The sequence below is a fragment of the Thalia democratica genome, chromosome 1 (assembly GCF_965202585.1).
Source record: "Thalia democratica chromosome 1, ktThaDemo2.hap1.1, whole genome shotgun sequence".
Classification (NCBI taxonomy): domain Eukaryota; kingdom Metazoa; phylum Chordata; class Thaliacea; order Salpida; family Salpidae; genus Thalia; species Thalia democratica.
This window is the reverse complement of record NC_139165.1, coordinates 64,097,270-64,116,175: the sequence shown is the minus strand read 5'-3', so window position 1 is coordinate 64,116,175 and position 18,906 is coordinate 64,097,270. Positions and strand designations below refer to the sequence as shown.

The following is an 18,906-nucleotide window of genomic DNA, read 5'->3' as shown; positions in this document are numbered from 1 at the left end:
TAGAAATGTTATATAAACATTAAAAAGAATCGTGCTAAAACGTCACTCTGTGCTTTTCTATCACGTTCCATAATGTTTTAGTTTTCATTTTGAAGTTACATAAATGTTGGAGTATCTAATAAACATGTAAGCTTCACATACTAAAAGTTTCTTAAGAAAGTTTGAATTTAAAGACTAATATCCGTGAAAAATGACTCGATAACTAAAAGATATTTTCGTACACCAAGTCCTTTGACCAAACTTTTTGAGCGCTATTTTATCATTATGAACATTATTTAGAAAATAATTTTGTTAAATAAGCTGTCAGTATGAATTTGAAATAAAGAGTAATAAAAGAAAACAAAGCTAAGAGAACCAGCTAGAAACGATAGTTAGTAATTGGAACATTTTTAAGTCTTCGAATTTAAAAACATTGTTATTCACAACGTACAAAATTAAAACTAATGCTTTTTATTAATTATACTGTGATTTGCATGGTCACAAATAGCTCTTAATAACTATTATTGTTTAGATGTTTAATAGGTTTGTTTAATTTTCAATTATTTTTCTATGAATACAACCTAACTTTTTGTTTAATCATAATAAGTAGTACCTTATAAGTGTTTTTTTATATGATTTTAATAACGCTATGTAAAAAGACTTAAATTTAACCTCGATTATAATTATTTAAATAATTACCTTTAACCTGTTAGGTAAACTAGGTTAGATTTCAAACTTGGGCCAAAATAAGTTAAGGATAGGAATCTAGATAAAGTTACTTTTAAAGATTTGATATCATTGGTTTTTATTTGCATAAGCAAGTTTCAAACTGTTATACTATATACATACTCATAATTCCTTATAAAAATGTACTCATAATATATCTAATAAAAATTGTTTTTTTAAGTAATTAAAATACTAAATTATCGTTGTACTCTTGTAAATAATATTAATTCTAAAGGAATAAGTTCTAAATTTACAAAAAAAAAGAGTTAGAAAAATATCAGTAATTTTTTTTGTTTAACATTAAAAGTTAACTAACTCTGTCTGAAAAAATTGACCGAAATCTAAAATAAATACAACTAAACAAATTTACTAAACTCACAAATTAAAAGCCTGAAACAGTTTAAACTAAAAGAAAATTAGTAAAAACTAAGAAGCTCCGGTAAAGATTTTAAAAAGTTTTGAACATCTGCTGCCCTTTAAAATTATAGTACCTAACTATTTTTTGGGCTTTCTCTAAAAGTATTTCAAAAAACATATTATATCCCTATATAACATTAACCCATAATCTTATTTACCGTCATTATCAATTATTTGGTTGTAACAAAATCAGATATGGCTTCATTAAAAGTTATAAGCAGTCAGATTTTTACTTAACTAAAACTCAAAGTAAATTTACATTATGGAGAGCAATTAACAGACATAAACTATACCAGGACATACTTAACAAACAATTATCTTTAAAAAACGATATAACAAGCTGTAAGAGTTTTATTTCAAAATTACTAAAATATTACAATAAATGAATAATAGAATAAGAATGACTTAAAGAAAATAAGTGTAAATAAAACATATAACATTTTTTTTAAAACAAACGTCTACAGAAAAATTTTCTACAGATAACACTCTAAAATAAAATCTTGATTATTTAAACGAATTATAAAAATTAAACCTTATTAGAAAACAGAAACAGTTGTAATTCATTATGTTTTAAAAACCCTAAATGTTAAAATTGGCTAAAAAAAATACACATGTATAGATTAGATAGCAACTAAATATGAAGACATTATGCAATCACCTACTCTGTAAAAATCGACAACAACTGAATAAATACTACTTGGCTTCTTTTTTACTTCATGGTTGGCATAGTAACGGCAGCTCTAGAGTGGGTTACATCTTCTTGTTTCCAAAGTGAAGTTACAGTTTTGGTTTGCGTGTAAAAGTTGATTCCCTAAATTGTTTACTAAATATAGAAAAATATTTGATTTTTCAAACTATTGTTTTATTGTTTTACTCTAAGATGTTTATAACTTATAAAGACACTACTAATAGCATTATTTTAACAAAATCAAAATAACCATTAATGAAGTTATTAGAAAACAAACAAATGAAAACTACATCAACAAAATCATTATGGAAATACCTCTTTTCCGTAGAAATGTGAATCACCTCTGAAGCTGCCTCTACTTCCAGTGAATGAAAACATTGGCAGTGGAACTGGAATTGGAACATTTACTCCAACTTGACCAACATCTGCAAATTGTCAAGTGTAAATTATTGGAGATAAAACAAAAACATAATCGCAGGTAAACTCAACTGAATCGGATTGTACTGTAACATTTTTATTTGAACAAAGATTACAAGTTTTATTTTCAAAATGTTTCAAAATTTTAAAAAACTATTTAAAACTATAGATACAAATATTATTCGTATAAACAAGATTTTAAGTCTTAAAAAGATTATAAAAGTGATATACTACAATTAGTAATTTATGTTTAAAAAAAATATATAAATACTTACAAAAATAAATAAGTTATCAAGGTAAAATAATTGATAAGCATTTTATACTGAAATTTCAAAAGACGTTTTTAACTTAATTAAACCTGCAAATACCATAATGGATTTCAGTAACTTTAAAAAAAAAACTAAACTGTGATTTATATGAAATATGTAGCTTTAAAGGGCTTAAAAAACTTATTAATGTTGTATATAGGTTAAGGAAAGTTCTGATATATGTTAGTGTTGTGATGCTGTATATATAAACAAAGTATGTTTTTTTTGTTAAAATTTGTTTACTTTATAAAAAAATCATTTATATTTTTTGAGAATCTTTTATCAAAATTTTTAACTAAACTTAATCTTATCAAGTGTAAGTATTTATTTTTTAACTACAAAAAAAAAGATAAACTTGTCGAATACATGTTATAAACAAGAAAATTGTTTAACAAAAACAAATAGTTTTTATTAATAAAAAACACTTACTATTCTTAAATAACATAAAGAGGGTAAAAAAAAAGAAATATTATAATTATGAGAGATACTAATAAGTTAAATTTCCAAGAAATAAATTATTACTAAAGTTAAAAACACAATGACAAGCTTAAAAATATTATTTTGACTACTAAATTTAGAAATCGTGTAAATAGCCATAAATGCATAATAAAGTCTGTTATAGATTTTTCAGGTCTATTTGGGGAAAAAAAAACTTAAAACATACTGGAAGGTAATCAAGTCAATAAATATACTAACAACAAAATAAACTTCAATAAATGTACAAAAAAAACTAACCAATTTCATCAACAAATTTTCTTGCACTAGCCCCACTGTTAGTGAAGACAGCTGTTCCATTACCGTACGGATTTGAATTTGCCAGTTCAATTGCGTCATCAAGAGTGTCCACCTCAACAATAACGAGGACAGGCCCAAATATTTCTTCTTTGTAGCATTGCATCTCAGGCTGATAATTTAGTAAGTATATTTCGACACATACTAAATGAAATGCTATTGTACATTTAATAAATACAAGACTAGGTTTTAACATCAGCCACAAAATTAAAAAAAAAACATATTAGTTTTTTTTTTTTAATTGTACGATTACTTGTTGTTTTATTCTTATGCTATTGTCGTGTTATTTAATAAGACTACCTTTTTAAACTGCTGTAAATTTTACAACGCCAGAGCATAAAAAATAACAATATCAGCTTTTATATCATACAAGGCACTTATAATATCACACTACTTGTATTTTAAAGGAATTAAAACTAAAAAAGATGTAGATTAATACTTTTTTTTTTTGAAGAACTGTAATCCAACTAACAATTACTTGAAACATTTTTTTAACAAATAATCAAAAAATCTCACAGTGACACCAGTGAGAATGGTTGGTCCGACAAAATTTCCTGCTTCATATCCGCTCACTTTTACACCTCTGCCGTCCAGCAACAAGTTTGCTCCTTCATCAACTCCAGATTGAATCAAACTTTCAATTCTCGATTTTGACTCTGGAGAAATAACAGGCCCCAAATCGCATCCAGCCTGGGTTCCTAAGCCGATTTTAATAATTTCATATGAGTCGCTTTTTAAGCACTTAAAAAACTACTGAACCTTTTTTGGCATAGACATAATAGCCATAGGTTTAAAAAAAGTCTTTTCCAGGTTTTTGATTTTAGAAGTTTTTTTTGTCCATTATTAGTATAAAATAAAATTTAAAGTAAAAAACTATCTTTAATAGTATAAAATATTAAACAGATAGTGTAATTCTTTTTTAAAATTGTTATACGATGAAAAACTTTTAATAGTTTAAAAAATACCGTTTGTAATATACTTTTTTTATCTAACTTAAATCTAATTATTTTACATCTAAAAATTGTTAAAAATTCCAGGTTATTTTGTCTAACCTATTAAATTCTAGGTATTTCCAGGCTTTATATCAATCCTGAAAAGAGTATTTAGGTATTTTAAAAATGAGTTTTCAATAACAAATTTAATTGATCGTTAATTTATATGCCAACTAAAGTTTTGAAGTGGTTATGAACAAACAGGTGCTTTTATAAAGTTAAACACGAATTAAAAAAAAATTTTTTACAACAGTTTTTAATCTACTATAAAGTATATTGTAAAAATATAATTAAATCTTAAACAGCTACAGAGTCTTAGAAGTTTATACTGGTATATTTACACTAAGAGACTCCATAAAACTGTCTATCTTAATTACAAAAAAAAAAGGCGAAATAAGAAAAAAATAAATGATACTGAAACAAGTTTTTAATACTAAACACTATTTATAAAAAAAAAACTTTTTAACATAAAAAAAAATAATTATACATACCGAACATAACCCTTATAGTATTTTGTACAATTTTTTTTTCCATTTAAAACTGACTACCAATAGATTTGGTAGTACTAAAAGGTATGAAAGCAAGATATATTTTTATACTTGAAACAATGTTTTAAAGCTTATTTATACATTTTTTCTTATTATCTAGATTTAAAAATATGATACTTACGCTACAATTTTAAAAAATAACTATATCAAACAAAAGCTGAAAGCTAGTATTCTAAATAGGAGTTAAATTTAAAATAACAATTTTAATAAAATAAAAATTTTTGAACAAAAAAAACATTTTAGTACAAACCAACCATAAAAAAAATAACCAACCTTCATTGACAACGAGTTTTTCAGTTCTCGCTTTCAGATCGGTAACCCACTCTCTAGCCTCGCCAACAAACACGGCTGTTGATAATGCCATGCATCGTTGACCTGCCGCTCCAAATGCTGCACCAACCAGTTGATTCAATGTATTCTCCTGTGTTGTATATTAGTTTGTTGTATGTAAAACTAAAACTGCGTTTACTTAAGTTGCCTCGTCGCGGTATTAACGCGATAAACTTATTTAAAAGCGGATGTTGTAAACTGTTTTATGCAGTTTTCGAGACGTGCTTCCAGTATTGAAAAAACAAACATTTTTTATTGTTAGGAGTTAATTTCTTTTCAATGAATACGTAAGAAAAAAAAAGTTTTCTTTGCTTTTGATATAAAACAAACAATATTTTCAAAGTTATGAGCATTCGGCAGTTATTGGTGTGCTTAAAGTTAAGATGCATTACAAACACGTTAAATTTAAGATACTTTCTTGATTAAGTATAAGATACTTATTATAAATGTAATACCATTTGTGTTGAACTGTAGTTTTAGTTAGTGTGTCGTGTGATTGTTTTATATTTATAAATAAACTTTTGTTTACTTTCAAGTATCTTAGAAGTATTTATCTTATCTACCCATATCTATTACCATTTAATTACCCCTAACAACTTAGATTGGTTACAGCCTTTTACTTTAAATCTAGTTTCGATATTAAAATATATATTTAGTTAAGCCAAAGTTAATTTGTCAGAACGTAAAGTCGGTTTATAACATAATGTTTGTTAGAAAATTGTTTTAATAAAAAGTATTTTAAATTCAAGTTTATAGAAAAATTGGTCAACTTTATAGTCAACAATTTTTTATTTTTCAAAAAAGAAAAAAATCTAAAGACAAGTATGTATAGATTCTTTTAAATTAACTAAAAAAAAACTGATAAAAATCAAAATTTAAGCAACATATATTGAAAATACAAAAGCTTTTAAAATTAAATACTTTACTATTTTTTTAAAGCATGTAAAACTTTAAACTAAAAACATTATCAAACCTACAAAAACAATGTTAATTTAAACCGAAGTTCAGTAGTACCTTATTGGCGTCAGGAAGAACAACTCCATGATTCTTGGCGCCCATATTAGACTGTACACGTTTTCCAGTTTTTGTTCCTCTGTCATAAATATACTCACCAGCCTGGTTAGATCCAACAAATGAAATTGCTTTAATGTCGGGGTGGTCACATATAAAGTTGACCGCTGTTTTTGTTCGTACATAGTTTAAATTTGTACAATTAATAACTATTTTTACTTTTCTTAGTTATGTCTACTAGACATCTCTTACTTTGAAGAACTTTACTAAGAAATCAAAGCTTAATAAAAAAAAATTAAACAAACAGTCATGCGCTCCGTGTATAATGTTGATGGTACCGTCAGGGAATCCAGCGTCCTGGGCCATCTGAGCGAGCATCATGGTGGCACCTGGATCTCTTTCAGATGGTTTCATCAGAGAAGTGTTGCCGGTTATGAGTGCCATCGGAAACATCTGTGTTAAAAAGAATATTAATTAAACTACGTCTGTTTAAAAACTATACGACTTAAACAAGCTTAACATTAAAATAAGCATCAATAAAAAACTCAATAAAATTTAACTTTTGAATTTAACAAAATTTTAATGAAAACATTTTTTTTTTTCGCTGTATTTAAACTTCTTGCTTTTATAAAACAAAATAAAATAAATTTAAAACTTTTATGTTAGTAGTCTATTCTTAATAATTTGAATTAGACTTAAGAACTTGATACTTAGTTATTCAAGCTGCATATGAACATATTTTATGTAAATCACTAAGTACTTATATTCTAAATTTTAAAATTCATTATTAGTCAAAAAGATAGTTATTAAAGTAAAATTTATGCATTCATGTATTTATTAACTATGCTATAAATTGTTTAAATTATAAATATATAAAAAACAGATAATTTTGCGTACAACCATTATACTACAAATATTTTTATTGTTATTATTATAACTTTCTACCAACAATAGAAAACAAGACAACCTGTTATTTATTTCAAACTTAAAAAGGAAAATTTTAATTTATCTATGACCAATTATACTACACCAACGATGTAGGTTGAATATTTTAAAATATTTAGGATAATTCAGTGAGTATCTAAATGTTTAAATCTTTATCAAGACACACAAGCACAAAGTATAAACAAGGTAGCTTTAAAAATAAATAAAAAATGTTTTGTTTTTTAGATAGTAAAGTATAATTATCTTACTAATACAAAAAGAGCTGTTAAATATTAAGGAAATACATTCAATACCTTTTCGGGCAGTTTTATTATTTAAAATCTTATGAAGTACTGATTTGTTTTGATATGAGCGTTTTTCGGTACAAAGTTTATATGGTCATAAACTTTATATGTTAGTGTTTTGCTTTTAACTAGAGAATAAATTTTTGCTACGTCTTTTAGTTATTAGTTTTTGTATATTCTTAATAAAGTTTCAACATTTACAGCAAGAGTGCATTTGTAGTTAGGGCAATAAAAACTAAGTAAGTTTTTTTCACAATTTTTTTCAATTGAAATTTTTTTTTATTCTACAATATGCAATTTGCCACTTTCAAAGTAAAATTTAAAATATAAATGGTCAAAATAAGTTCAATAGGTTTGTTATGAAAGCATAAAACTAATGCAATAAATAAAATAAATTTATCATAAGTTACAGAAAAACTAATTAATTATGTCAAAAAAAAACAGTACAAATAAAATTATCTTTATACAAAACTATCTATAAAAATTAACTTTAAATCATAGTTCATACAAAAATTACACACGAAACGCAAAGTCATTGCAGTACACTTAAATGTGAGCAATGTAAACATTGTGCAATTAAATAAACTTAGGTGTTTGTTTTGTAAAACTTTTTGTAATTTTAATCAAAAAGTGTGTTGAAACTTTTAAACACTCTACAAAAAAATACCACTTTTTTAAATTAAAAAAATATTAATGATTTATAATGAAAAAACTATAATTTTTTGTTTAAAATACAATTTAAAAATATGTATAAATAAATGTAGTTATTCATATATTTAAACAACTTTTTTAGGAAATAGAACTGATAAATTTACAGTTGATTTTAATAAATCATTTAATTACATTTTAGCAAAACTGTTAAAAAAAACCAAAACTGTTACCAACAAACGTTTACTCAACATTCATAGCTGTATATAATTATTATAGACCAGTAATGTTTTAGTGTAATAAGACTTAAAAATAAAACAATAGAGTCATATTATATAACTAACCCATAATGGGATCATAGCAGGAAAATTAAATGGGGTAATACCAGCACATACACCAATTGGATAACGGAATGTCATGGTGTCCATATCTTTTGCAACACTTTGCATTGTTTCACCCAATGTGAGCGAAGTTACGCTACAGCAGTGCTCCACAACCTCTGTTATAATTACAATTAATTCAAACACACACCAAATACTTATCAATTTTATAATAAACAAAAAATTAAATCAGTTTTAGAGCTTTTTGATCTTAAGTAACATAATGACTTGTCATTCATTTATACTAGAGTAACCATCAAGAGTCTGCCTATTTTCGTAGATAATTTGTGAAACACTAAACTTTGTTTAATTTTTATTTTCTGCAATTAACAACTACATATGTGTACTTTTTATGTAAGCCAGCAGTCAGATAAGACATCAATATAAAATATTAGTTTAAGAACTTAAACTTATTTTCATAAAAAAGTTATCTTAAGTTTGCCTTTTACTAAAAAAAGGTCAACCACTCATCTTAAAAACTAGTCTTATTTTTACACTGATGTCTAAACTACCACTTACTCTTCACCTTTTTTTTTCAACTTTAAAGTAACTTTTTAGATGTAAGCAACCAATGTGAGTTTAATAATTTCATTATATCAGTCGCAAAATAAAAAGGCAAAAAAAACTTTTTAATAAAAAATCTATCTCCTATAATTTTTTAGCAACCATTTTAAACTTTCAGTCTAATATTTAATAAGTTATGAAAATTTGAGGAAAAGATACTTCCAATTTTTGCTTTTATTTTTTTATAAATAAATAAATTGATTTTTTTTTTCTAAACTTTGGTCATTAAAAATAATCAATCTTCTCTTCACATATCTGTTTCCTAAAAGTTGCTCGTAATATTGAAAACAACATTTCCTAACAGTTTTAAGTAAATTACTTTAAAAACTAAGATGGAGATACTGTATAATTTGTTATTATTAAATACTCTAGTGAAATTGTTTCGCTAGGATCTTTTGTTAACAAAGGATTAAATTTGTATTTTGAATAGATAGATTTTTGGTGAATTTTTTATCAGTGAAAATTGGCTAAAAGATTTCCCATTCCATACATTTACAAAACTGATTATATCTCAAAACTTAACTAATCTTTTTTGTTTTATAAAAAGTTTTTTATAGTATATACTTTAAGCTTTGAAATTCCAAAAAGTTAACGCTAATTTTTGTAAAAAAGTGTTGGACTCCTTCCTATGCCCTTAAAATTGGTTTTTAAGATTGAAAAGTAGTTTGAGTTTTTTAATTTAGCCAGAATCATCAGAGGTATATATAAATTAGTATAAAAATCTAATTAAACTACTGAAGAGTTAAAATATTTTAAGTTAGGAACATTAATTATTTTTATACTTTTGCCTACATTGTAATCTTTTTAAGGCTGATTCTTTAAGAAAACTACAAATATAATAAACAGGTTTAAAATGTTGAAAAAAGTCAAAGACACAAAATAATTAAGTAAATTATTTGAAAAAAAAACTTACGTAATCCTCTAAGAACATCACCTTCCGCATCTGCTAAAGTTTTACCTTGTTCGAGAGTTATGTTTTTGGCAAGTTCACCCTATTTTTAATAGACTACTTATCTTTCTTTCTTTTTAGAAGTAACTAAAATATTTTAAACAAACAAATGTATATTACGTACAAACAACACAAGCAGACATATACACTTGTAGCAACTACAAAACAATAGAAAATTTGAAAAAAAGTGCTAGTTAACCATATTGTCTTTAATAATCTGCTGATATCTAAACATCATTTGTTGACGCTGCAAAATACTGGTATTCTTCCAGCTTTTGAATGCTTTTTTAGAACTGGCAACTGCTGCCATCATCTCAGCTTGTGTTGCTTGTGGTACCATTGTTACAACTTCATTTGTGGCCTTTGTTATAAAAGTTGATAAATTTTGAAAACAATAACTAAAAAATTTAATGAATATACAAAGTAATCTAAATATTCTTATTGAGAAATGTTAAATTTATAAGTAAAAAACAAAAAAATACATATTAACAGAGTACCCTTGTATAAAAAAATAGTTTAAGTGAACATGTTAACTTATTTTGCAATGTACTTTTACTTAAAAATTAAATTTGTGAAGCTATATACCTTATTTTAGCAAGTTTTAAAGAAACAATTTGTGTACAGAAATAACTTTTTTTATTTGTTGATTTTGTATGGTAATTGTTCCAAGTCTTTCATGTTTGTAATTTTTATAAATCTTATAAGGTTTATAAAAACAATACACCATGGATTTAGTACTTTTGTATCTTTAAACTATGAAAGTCTTTCTAAACAATCAGTTAGTGTAATGAACAAACTGTGCACATTAGATTTTCTAGTCACCGTAAATAAAAATTAAAGCCTGATGGTTTTTTTAAACTTTTATGTCATACATTTATACTTAAAATAACTTACTGGATTGTGCAAAGGAATCCATCTTTCAGTTTCACTTTCTGTAAATTTACCATCAATAAAAAGTTTTGTAGTCTGTAAAATTTAATAAAAAATTAGATAACATTAAAAATAAATTTTTAAGATAACTTTTTTTGTATATTTAATTTCAGATCTTGTGCAATTGTTGTGAAAAAGCTATTATAAATAAACAAAATTTAAATAAGACTTTTCTTCAGTTTCTATAACTTTTTTCAATTATTATTTTACAAATTTTAGTTTACTATTTAGTCCAGAAAATTTTAAAACACTCAACTAGTAAGTTCATGTATATAAACAATTATAACAACTACAAATTTTAACCTATATTGAGTTCAAGAAAAGCAGTCATACATGTTTGTACATTCTACACTGACAAAAAACTAAATAACACTATTCTAAAAGTTAAGGTAGTACTTAAAACTGAAATGATTTTAGGTCTATAATAAATTTTTTTCACAGCTTATAAAACAACTGTTACAATTCATGTTTGTTACTCATTTAACCAAAAAGGTAGCCTGAATTATATCAAACTAGCCTGAGTTTATTAGAATACAAAAAAAAAGTAGTCAAAGACAAAAACTGAAAAACTTAACTGTTAGTTAAGTTTGAATATTTCTAAACTTATTAGAAAAAACAGAAAGTAAATATCAAAGTTTTAAAAATATCAAAATATTTTAAAATTATAAAACTAGCCTAAAATTTAAGAAAAAATCCAAACTACTATGAGTTTTGCAATAAATTTCCCATAAGCTTAATATTTAAAAATAATATGCAAAAATTTTAAATTAACGTAAAGTTGTGTGAGGTTTTATTAAATTTAATTATTAGCCTGAGTGTGGCAACCCTTAAGAAGAACCCAAATATTATAACATTAAAATTAGATAATAAGTAGCTTTAAGCAACAATTAAGATCTACTGGATTCATAAAAGGATAGTAAGATGACCTTTTTACTTAATATATGGTTGTATTTTGCTACTGTGAAATATTATCTTTAATTCTGCAAGTTATGACTTAAGTTTTTTTTTTATAATGAAAAACATTAGTAGAACAAAATCATCATAAAGCCAAAAAGTCAAACAACAACAAAATGAAGTTCTAATAACATAATTTTTTTTTTAATTAATTTTTCTTCTAATAAGTTTGAAAAAATAATATTGATAAGTGCTATGTTTTTGTGTAATTTGAATATAATAAATATAACTAACTGAAGCATTCCTGAAGAAAGTTAGATTGTTAGTCTTCAATACCTAAAAAAATTAATTTAATTTTTAACCGGCTTATATTACAAAATATTTATAAGTCTTTGTATACTTTGTTTATAAAAATATTAAAACATATTCTTAAATTAATTTTCTACAACAGTTTAAGCTACTAAGACTAATTAATATTAAATCAACTACTTAAACAACTATTCAAATTTAAATAACTAACTTGGCTAAAGTTTTTTGCAGATTGTAACATTACTTTTTTTTCCAGTAAGTTTTGTGTGTATACAAAATATTATTTACTACTGTAAAAATGTTGATAAAAGTAAAAAAAAATTAACTAATACCATATAGCACTAAAATTTTTTTTTCTTAAGACTTCAAAAGCTCATAGTATTTTTTTTTTATTTTGCTGTAACTTTTATATTAGGTTAAGAAAATTTTAAGAAACTAATAGCTTTAATAGTTTAGTTCCTCAGATTAAGTTGACATTTACTTTTTTAATACAACAACAAATAATATAATTTCTAAAGTATCCTCAAAGCTCATATGCTTTAATGTAGTCAATTAACCTGGTGTTGAAAAAAATGTTTGGTCTTATAATGATAAAATTATATATAACAATTCCCTTGAAAATTTTTAAGATTTCAAAGACCGAAAATAACTTATGCCTTTTTCTTTGATATTTGTAGATCATTGTAAAAAAAGAAAACAATCAAGAATAATCAAGGAAATCTGTTCAAAGTTGATAAAATTTTGTTGTCTTTGTCAACTGTATTGATATACATAGATTAAGAGCATAGGGGATCCACCATGATTTTTACAAGTTGAACTTATTTTATAGAGTTTTATCAGAGCTATCAGACATTTTTAACAGCTTGAAAAAATTCAAAGTATTTTTTAGATATAAACAGTCAAAGTCGGTGACCTCAATAGGTTCCTAATGGAAGGCGCAAACTAAAAACGCAAAATAAGACCATTTCACTAAAAATCTATCTCCTCCTTCATTTTTTAAGCAATCTTCTTCAAATTTTCACAGAAAGTGTATTATTTAATTTTTAAAAAGATTGAATGCAGGATTTTTTTTAATTTTGAAAAATAAAATTTTTATTAAAAAAAACAACCTATTTTTTTTATTAACAAGAAGTTAGCAGTATATAAGTATAAGTATATAAGCGTATTACATAATTTTTTAAAGCAATTTTCTTGCAAACGTTTAAGTACTTTTTATTTATTTTTAAGATCTAAAAATTTACTTATGGCTTCTTCAGAGTCTAAACTTGTTAGTTAGATATATTTTCGACGATTTAAAGATTTTTAGTAATAATAAAAACACTTAAAAAAAAACAACTCATTTTTTAAGTGTTTTTATAATTACTAGACTCTGAAGAAGCCATAAGTAAATTTTTAGATCTTAAAAATAAATAAAAAGTACTTAAACATTTGCAAGAAAATTGCTTTAAAAAATTATGTAATACGCTTATATACTTATACTTATATACTGCTAACTTCTTGTTAATATTTTTTTTTGTTTTTTTATCTAAAATTTTTAATTTTTAATATTTTTAAAATTCCAACATTCAAGTCTTTTCAACTATAAAAGTAACATTTCCTGAAAATTTGAGGTCTCTATCTTAAAAAAAATAAAGGAGAAGATAGGTTTTCAGTGATTTTTTAAATTTCTGAGAAAATTGATGCCAAAAAACTTGAGGTCTATACGTTTTTATCGGAAACTTTTTATAAATTTTACAATATCTCAAAAGTTAAATAATATTTTTTAATTCTATAAAAACTGGCTTGTAGTTTGTACTTTAAGATTTCCTATAGGATCTAATATTATTTTTAGTAAAAAAAAATGTTGGACCTCCCCTATGCCCTTAAAGATAAAAAAAAAGTTTAACTACAGGTCCATTGACTACAGGTATGTGTATGAGCTTTAAGGGTCCTTTAGTTATATTCAACATAAATTTGGCACAGTGTATTTGTGACAACTGCCACATGTAAAAAAAAATTAAGCTAAAAACTCAAAAGTCATATTTTGAGTCACATAGAGTTTACATTAGGGTGGTTTCAGAAAATCAAAAATAGATCTCATGAAAGTTTTTTAAACCAGCTTAAGTTTATGAGGCTGAAGTTTCATATGAAGTTTTGCACAAGGTGTTTTAATTATATTTTTTAAATATTTTCTGGCTAAGGTTGAATTTTTTGTAAGCACATAATTGACCATTGTAAAAACCTTATAAAAAACATAGCAATAAAAAACTTCTAAAATAACAATACTCCTAATATAAGTTTCAAAATACAGTGACATATCTTATATTGAAAAGTACTATTTTTAAAATACAAAAAGCATTTGTTAAAGTTTCATCAATTAAAGCTATCGTTTTTCAATTTTTATACTTTTTAGGGTAGAGCGTAGTGACTTTTGTTTTTTTTTCATTTATTTTGGATAAATTAAGTTATATTGCTAAAGGAAAAAGTTAAACTACACAAGATAAAACTTATCTTTAAGAGGGGAGTAGTAGACTTATCTTTTAAAAATAATATACTCCTTTTTTAATTTATAAATAGGTTTGTCTGACTATATTACAATTGTTGTTTTTCAGACCTACCCTACAGATAAAAGTTTTACAATAAAACAGAAAAAATAATTGAATTGTAAACCTAAATCTGAAAATAAACTTTTTATTACTACTTAATTAGTTGCTAGAAGTAATAAAGTGTATTTATCATTAAAAAAGGAAAGAAGGAAAACTGAGCACTGACTGATGTTTTTCACTAAGTGCTAAATTTTTTTTAATGGAATAAACTTTTTATTTTAAAATATTAAATGCCACTTATAGGTTAAATGTATGATATTCATATGTAGACATATGACAATTATCTGTAATGTAAGGTGTCTTTTAAAATGAAACTGTATTTTTTATAAAAACTACTAATTGGTGAGGGATGGTTGGGGTGGAACGAATTTGTTTATACTTGTAGCTCCATCAATCTAAAAATTAACTAGATAAAATCAGTCACAAACTGAACATGTTTTATGATTTGATAGTTATTTTATGAATGCGTTTAAATAGAAATTTGAATTTGATTGAATTTATTATTACTATGTAAAATGGGATACCAAAAATCTGTATACATTTTTAAAATAATAATTTCATCTAAAATTAACAATTAAAATTAAGTTTCAAGTATATCACTTAGATACAATTATCTTATTTGTATTAAATTGTGCACGAAGTTTTTTTTGTACACGACACGAACACGACTACTGTTTTTATTTTTGCAAATAAAGCTAAATTAATTCTTTTTTTTTTCGAACTATCTTATGAAGCATTATTATTAAATTTTTAAAACGATATTTTTCTTGTTTCTTTTACCTAAACATTTTAAATAAAAATGAAACTAATTGTTGTTTAAATGGCAAAATGAATGCACTATACATTTTTTTAAATGTAATATTTAGACAAACAATCTCTTAAAAACTACAGTCACGACTGCTAAAAAATAGAATTCACTAAGTCTGTTCTGATTCATTAAAATAAGGAAATTACTTAACCTATTATCCTGGACAAGACATTAAAATGTATCCGTGGTGTGCGACTCGACAACCAAAAGCTTTTCGTGCACCAGGTCCTAGGACCACACATTTGGAGCGTAATTTTTTGTAGTTCAATAAAATATACTGTAGTAGTATATATAACACGAATAATTAGTTTTTAAGTAAAATAAATCTTAAGTTTGAAAATTTACTAGCTTTTGTTCTAAAACTTATTTGGTTATCAAAGTAACAACTTTGATTTAAATTTGCAATTTTTTTTTACTTTTTCAAAGTAGTATTGTTTTACTATTTTTTTGTGTCTATAATCACTTTTATTAAGGATTTTAAAAAGTACAGACTACAGAGTTGTGTATCTAAATTAAAAACATTTTATTCAAATTGTCAATAGTTTATTGAAAGTTTTGTATAGTTTTTCACAACTAGTAAAATAATATAACTTCTTAATAAGTTTTTTATATTTTCAAGTATGTAATAGAATCTTCCTTTAAACTTATTAGGTATCTTAATTTAGTTATATTTTAAGCATAGTAAGGAGACATTTATGGTCGTTACTAAAAAAAAAGTTAAACATTACATTATATTAAAAAATAGAATTAAAAAAAAAACTTTAAGTAAGTCTAAATTTGTATTTTTAAAAGTAAATCCATAACATAGTTTTACATTCTATTAACTGTTTTTAAGATTGAGAATAGTACTGCATTATATAGTTTCAAACTTCGAGACAGAACTTTTTTAGTTATAACTTTTTTAAAGAGGTAGTCTAACTCAATTTATAAATAAGAGTTACCTTTGACTGTTTAACACTTTTCTATGGTAGATAATCAGCAACCTGTTTTAACATAAAAAATATAAAATATTGTGATTCTCTTGGCTAAATCTATAACAGTTAAAAAAAAACGATAACTAATTTTTTTGTAGTTTCTTAAATTGTATACAGTAAAAGTTGACAAACGTTAGCAACAAAATTCAATTAAAATTAAAAATTAATGCAAAAAAGTATTTGTCTTTATTAAATATAAAAAAATTGTACCCATAAGTGAAAATATGTATTTTGAAATACATTTTGTTGTTTAATTATATTTCTTTTTACTTTCATGATTTAAAAAATTCTTTTATAAAGTTACAATAAGAGTTTATAATTTTTTCTCAGTAGTGAAAACTAGTTTTGCTTTAATTTCAAATTTAACCTAGAAAATAAACAGTGTATTATTAACACTATAAACAAATTTTTTAGTACTACTTAAAGCAGGGTCGGCAAACTTCTGCCCGCGGGCCAAATGCGGCCCTCAAAGTCTAAATCAGAGGCCCGCAAGCTCCTTTTTAGCGAAAAATCTTTGATTTTTATTACAATAAAAAATAAAGATTTTGTAATAAAAACTTACATTTAGGCTCTTAATTCAATAAATGCTGATTACTAGAGCTCAACTATTACTTAATTTATCATATTTTTGATCTAAAAAAATATTTTTCTACTGATTAGTATAAATTTATATAAATAAACGCAGCCCTTGAAGATTTTTTTTTATATAGTGCGGCCCACGAGCATTTTTTTCTTGGAAAATTGGCCAGCGAGCTGCAAAAGGCTGCCGATCCCTGACTTAAAGTGATAAAGAATTCGAAATTAAACAGAAATATAATCCACAAATATTTAACAAAAATTACTATATAAAATAATGTTAACAAGTGTTTGTATTCAATTAAACAAAAAAGGCGATAATTCACAGTGAAATAAAGGATGATAAAATAATTTTAAACTAAAAAGTCAAAATAACTTGCAGTGTTCAGTGGATAAAATTGAAACAATTGCAATCTGCTAATGGAAATAAATATTGAAGCCAATGTCAAGAAGTAGCTTTTAAATTAGAAAGACTAGACATAAAAAAAGTTACAACTTTTCTGATTGAATCAGGGCAAATGAACAACTCTATATCAAATAAAATTAAAAAGTCATGCCCACAATTTATGTGTTTTTCATGGAATAGCCATGAGAAAAACAAATTTGTTTTACAACATTTAAAAACATAAGCGATAAAATAAGCACCGACGTAAAGTACGCACCCGTGTTAAGTACACACCTGCGTAGAGTACATCATTATTTTTTGCTGTATTGTTTATTTCGAGATTTAATGTAAAGTATCCTCGTGCAAAAATGACGCTTCGTGCATAAGTGACGCTCGTGCAAAAGAGACCCATTTCCACTTTTATTAGGCTTAATAAACTATTTTATGATGTGTTAGTAATTTTTTACAATCGACTTTAAATAATGTTCTTTAACTGGTAGTTACCATTTACCTGGTTTTTGTTCTTCGATTGTTTATAGGCTTTGTATCGTTATTTATGATCAAAAACCTTGTTTTGTGTCCGCTGACGTTTTGTAAACATTAGAATATTTCTTTAACGACAAAAAAAGCTCAATATAAATGGTCCTAGCGCCTGATGTAAAAAATTCTTTTAGTTTCCGAGTTGTACACCACTTAGATATAGTTTAACAACTTGTCCGCGACTATTGTAACAGTTAAAAAAGTTAAGGATGTTTGTAATTGTGAAAATAACTTTAGTTATTACTTTCGTTGTTACGTTCTGCACAATGATGAGTGTAATATAATTTTTTAAGTTTTTGAATCTTACTATTAATTAACCAATGTTTGATTGAACATTTTATTTGCAATTAGCGTTGTTTAAGGGGTGTTTTGAGTTTTTTATGTATGAACAATTGTAATATCAAACTTAAAATAAATGCTAAGTAAATCTAACGATACATCAAGGAAGTTGAGCTATTTTCTTAAATCAATGTCGCTAAATGCATTTTCAGACTCTTACTATGGAATTTGTTTAAGATCAATTACACCCAGGCCTTTTTCAAAAGTAGAGTTACTTATGATAAAATTTCTGATTAAGCTCTTTTAGACTATGAGTAAATTATACCTAGTTCATTTTGATAAAATAAAGCTTAGAACACTTATAAAAACTATAAAATACAATATATTTTTATACTTCTTGGTAAATATTCTAATTAAAACTTAGTATACCAAGTATAATTTAATTTAAGTAAACTAAAAAAAAATCTTCGAAATTTAATAAGCTTCAAAATTTTAAAATTTTTTGAACTGAGGCATACTACTCAAGCTATTCTTAGAATACTACACTAATAACCATAATATAAGTAATACATCAACCAATGTAAAATATGTTTAGCAGTGATAGTTTTTTATTTTTGTAAAATAATGTTAACAAGTGTTTGTGTTCAA

The 18,906-nt window shown here is 24.7% G+C and overlaps 1 protein-coding gene across 1 annotated transcript; it reads right to left on the bottom strand.

The window, feature by feature from the left end:
• Positions 1-1,458: 1,458 nt before the first annotated feature.
• On the bottom strand, positions 1,459-12,403 carry LOC145847947 (putative methylmalonate-semialdehyde/malonate-semialdehyde dehydrogenase [acylating], mitochondrial). Its single transcript, XM_082953769.1, has 13 exons — positions 12,323-12,403; positions 12,097-12,138; positions 10,873-10,944; positions 10,178-10,339; positions 9,943-10,021; positions 8,430-8,584; positions 6,514-6,661; positions 6,212-6,375; positions 5,141-5,288; positions 3,844-4,025; positions 3,271-3,439; positions 2,126-2,235; positions 1,459-1,933 (listed from the first exon to the last, which is right to left on the bottom strand). The coding sequence occupies exons 1-13, from the start codon at positions 12,350-12,352 to the stop codon at positions 1,832-1,834; spliced, it is 1,563 nt and encodes a 520-aa protein (XP_082809895.1). The 5' UTR covers positions 12,353-12,403; the 3' UTR covers positions 1,459-1,831.
• Positions 12,404-18,906: the final 6,503 nt, after the last annotated feature.

Coding starts and splice junctions, on each gene's coding strand:
- LOC145847947 (XM_082953769.1), bottom strand. CDS start 12,352: ATGTTACAATCTGCAAAAAACTTTAGCCAA. Junction 10,340..10,872: donor GGATTCCTTTGCACAATCCA/GTAAGTTATTTT, acceptor TTTATAACAAAG/GCCACAAATGAAGTTGTAAC. Junction 1,934..2,125: donor CACATTTCTACGGAAAAGAG/GTATTTCCATAA, acceptor TAAACAATTTAG/GGAATCAACTTTTACACGCA.